General features: G+C 28.0%; 1 protein-coding gene across 1 annotated transcript in view; it reads left to right on the top strand.

The window, feature by feature from the left end:
* LOC122816739 overlaps nucleotides 1–2,500 on the top strand; it is a 1,006,513-nt gene that overhangs the window by 99,441 nt on the left and 904,572 nt on the right. Inside the window, exon 2 of the mRNA XM_044089733.1 lies at nucleotides 84–176. Within this exon, the coding sequence (XP_043945668.1) occupies nucleotides 125–176 (52 nt within the window). The 5' untranslated portion in view covers nucleotides 84–124. The remainder of the gene's footprint in view (nucleotides 1–83; nucleotides 177–2,500) is intronic.

The raw sequence follows: 2,500 nt of genomic DNA on the forward strand, positions 1-2,500 counted from the left end.
AAACATGCATTTATTATTGAGTTGACAAATATATCATTACATTGCTTTTAAAATACTTTGTTTGTTTTCCTTGTTTTATCCAGGATGCACTAAAGATTCTAACTAGTCCCAAAATACTGGAATAATGGGGTTTAAGAAGAACCTCTTATTTGTATTTGCAATATTTATCCTTTCTGGTACGTATACTTTTTTTCATTACATAAAACATTTCCTTAATCTCTGTTACTTCAGTTCATAAAAAACAATTCCCGTCCTTCCACTTTTTCAAAGTGCAACCACTATTGACATCACTCTGCTTAATTATTTTACTGAAGGTGAGCAATGACACGAACTGAAATATCATAACATGATTCACAATTAAATCATAGATGTGTAATTCATTTTAACAGTTATACAGCAATGACATTAACTGAAATATCATGACATGATTCTCAACTAAATCATAGATGTTTAATTCATTTTAACAGTTATACAGCAATGGCATTAACTGAAATATCATAACATGATTCACAATTAAATCATAGATATTTAATTCATTTTAACAGTTATACAGCAATGACATTAACTGAAATATCATAACATGATTCACAATTAAATCATAAATGTTTAATTCATTTTAACAGTTATGCGGCAATGACATTAACTGAAATATCATAACATGATTCACAATTAAATCTTAGATATTTAATTCATTTTAACAGTTATGCAGCAATGACATTAACTAAAATATCATAACATGATTCACAATTAAATCATAGATGTTTAATTAATTTTAACAGTTATGCAGCAATGACATTAACTGAAATATCATAACATGATTCACAATTAAATCATAGAAGTTTAATTCATTTTAACAGTTTTACAGCAATGACATTAACTGAAATATCATAACATGATTCACAATTAAATCATAGATGTTTAATTCATTTTAACAGTTATACAGCAATGACATTAACTGAAATATCATAACATGATTCACAATTAAATCATAGATGTTTAATTCATTTTAACAGTTATACAGCAATGACATTAACTGAAATATGATAACATGATTCACAATTAAATCATAGATGTTTAATTCATTTTAACAGTTATGCAGCAATGACATTAACTGAAATATGATAACATGATTCACAATTAAATCATAGATGTTTAATTCATTTTAACAGTTATGCAGCAATGACATTAACTGAAATATGATAACATGATTCACAATTAAATCATAGATGTTTAATTCATTTTAACAGTTATACAGCAATGACATTAACTGAAATATCATAACATGATTCACAATTAAATCATAGATGTTTAATTCATTTTAACAGTTATACAGCAATGACATTAACTGAAATATCATAACATGATTCACAATTAAATCATAGAAGTTTAATTCATTTTAACAGTTATACAGCAATGACATTAACTGAAATATCATAACATGATTCACAATTAAATCATAGATGTTTAATTCATTTTAACAGTTATACAGCAATGACATTAACTGAAATATCATAGCATGATTCACAATTAAATCATAGAAGTTTAATTCATTTTAACAGTTATACAGCAATGACATTAACTGAAATATCATAACATGATTCACAATTAAATCATAGATGTTTAATTCATTTTAACAGTTATACAGCAAAGACATTAACTGAAATATCATAACATGATTCACAATTAAATCATAGAAGTTTAATTCATTTTAACAGTTATACAGCAATGACATTAACTGAAATATCATAACATGATTCACAATTAAATCATAGATGTTTAATTCATTTTAACAGTTATACTTGCCAACAGCACATCAGCTGAACGTCTTTTGTGTTATGCTTTTGAACTTCACTGGACTATGACTTTTAAGATGACTGGATCATTTAAATAATTAATCACCTTTGCCTTTTCAGAATGAATTTGATAGAGCGATCTTTTAGACTTCAAAAGGACACTAAATTTGAAGTTCTGGTGCTTTTGGTTTTATTAATTAAGGATATTTACTTGACAAATGTCATTCCTTTACAAATGTTTCTACACAATTTGCAACTATTTCATGAGCTTGCAACCTAATGTTATAATCAGAAATGTAAGAATGCATGTTGACATTTATTAACATAAACCCATACAGATTGCCAAGTAATGTTTCAAACAGGTTTTTTAACTGAGATTATAATGTCCAGTACTCATAGTAAGTGGTGCTGTAGTACAGCTCATCCGGCACTAATTAGCTTCCACATTCACAAATGGACAACATTTCATTGTCCATAAATTTGCTTGACTATGATTTACTCCAGTTGGCAGCTGGAAGAACTTCACAGCAGAGCACCTACCGCCTGTGGTACTATGTAGCACAGTTATTAAGAGAACCACATATAGACATTGAGCTCCAGTCCAAAGGCAGTCAGAGAGGCACATAGATAACCTTGCATACATACATACACACTTGCAGTAGTCATTCATGGTCAGATACTCATGCACCCACTCACATAATGTCAGT

The sequence above is a fragment of the Protopterus annectens genome, chromosome 12.part0 (assembly GCF_019279795.1).
Source record: "Protopterus annectens isolate FY-2018-M chromosome 12.part0, PAN1.0, whole genome shotgun sequence".
Classification (NCBI taxonomy): Eukaryota; Metazoa; Chordata; order Ceratodontiformes; family Protopteridae; genus Protopterus; species Protopterus annectens.